Source organism: Olea europaea, unplaced genomic scaffold, assembly GCF_002742605.1.
Source record: "Olea europaea var. sylvestris unplaced genomic scaffold, O_europaea_v1 scaffold3843, whole genome shotgun sequence".
Classification (NCBI taxonomy): Eukaryota; Viridiplantae; Streptophyta; class Magnoliopsida; order Lamiales; family Oleaceae; genus Olea; species Olea europaea.
Window position 1 is genome coordinate 1 of NW_019257875.1, and position 1372 is coordinate 1372.

The following is a 1372-nucleotide window of genomic DNA, read 5'->3' on the forward strand; positions in this document are numbered from 1 at the left end:
AACTAATGGATTTCACTCGTACCTAAAACAGACATACATTGATGTGATTTCATTTTAAGTTTACAAAACTGCTCAAACTCAAGCTATCTTGATTCTGGAAAAGGTAAATCGTCTTGAACCAACAGGATGCTGAGATCAAGATCAAAGTGCCTCCTTAAGATTAAAGGTTCTCGATAATACTCTTGCATAATCATACTCATTCAGCTCGACCAGCATCTTCTTCACCCTTCTAACGAGTTTACTAATTTCAGTCTCCATGCTACCAGATGCAAGCTTCTTCTCCAGAGACTTTCCAACTAACATCAAGTAATCCACCAGTGACTGCAATTTTGGGCTGCATACAAGAAATAGAAAAGAAGAAAAATAATAGACTTGTCAAAACTTTCTGGGTTTCATCAGAAACATAATCGTAGAAATTAAAGACATGATTTGAAGATCGATTAGTTCAGAGCTTCCTATTAGGTCATTTTCCCCTACTAAAGAAATCATATAGCAGTTGGGCCAAATCATTTTATTAGAACACTAATAGTACAGAAAGACCATTAAAGTTGCTTTCCAAAACCAAACTTGAAGAAAGAAGCTTTTATCCATAAATTTCTACAGCTTTATTGTTCTATCCTAATCTCAATTGCTCTTGCAGAAAGCATGGGAGAAATGCTCACATCCTGCAATTTCCAGAATCTGGAGAAAAGATATTCTAGGGGGTCGAGTCCATAATTGTTAGGGGAAAATTGCAACTGAGTACCAAAACTTTCGTTTATTAGCAGACTTTGCCCAAACCTTTCATTTGCCACCGTAAGTACCAAACCTTTACAAAATTCGCAGTTCAAGTCCAAACTAACAGTTTTGACCCTAAAAATCGTCTGTTGACCTCAAAAATTAAAAATCTAATAATTTTGACCAAGTAAAGCAAGGTTAAAATTGTAACTTTATAATTTTAAATATAAAAAAATAAATAGAAAACCCCATCTCCATCTTCAGTCTTCCCCAATCCCCATACCCCAAAAATCAAAACCACCTCCACCCGGCTGCCGGCACCACCGCGGCTCCCCGAGCACTCCTTTGAGTAATGTACTGTGCGGTGGTGCAATCTTCAGATTTTGGTCGAAGGTCCAGTTTTCTTTTCTTGTTAGGTGCTTAAAGATTTTCTAGACCTCGATGACAGTTTTGTGTGTTTCCTTTGAATGATTTATTAGGGTTTTCTTTGGGTTCTGTTCCTGAAACTAAATGTTGTACAAGTATGAAATGAGGAGAAGCAAAAACTGGGGGCATTGTTGCAGGAGTTGCCTTCTAAGAAATTGGATCAAATGATTGAAATTGTAAAAAAGAGGACTTCAAATTTGCTACAGGAGGAAGATGAGATTGAGGTTGT

The 1372-nt window shown here is 37.0% G+C and overlaps 1 protein-coding gene across 1 annotated transcript in view; it reads right to left on the reverse strand.

Annotated features, from left to right (window-relative positions):
- Nucleotides 1–6: 6 nt before the first annotated feature.
- The window catches only part of LOC111387021 (transcriptional repressor ILP1), a 13489-nt gene continuing 12123 nt past the window's right edge, over nt 7–1372 (reverse strand). Inside the window, exon 6 of the mRNA XM_023011541.1 lies at nt 7–334. Within this exon, the coding sequence (XP_022867309.1) occupies nt 142–334 (193 nt within the window). The 3' untranslated portion in view covers nt 7–141. The remainder of the gene's footprint in view (nt 335–1372) is intronic.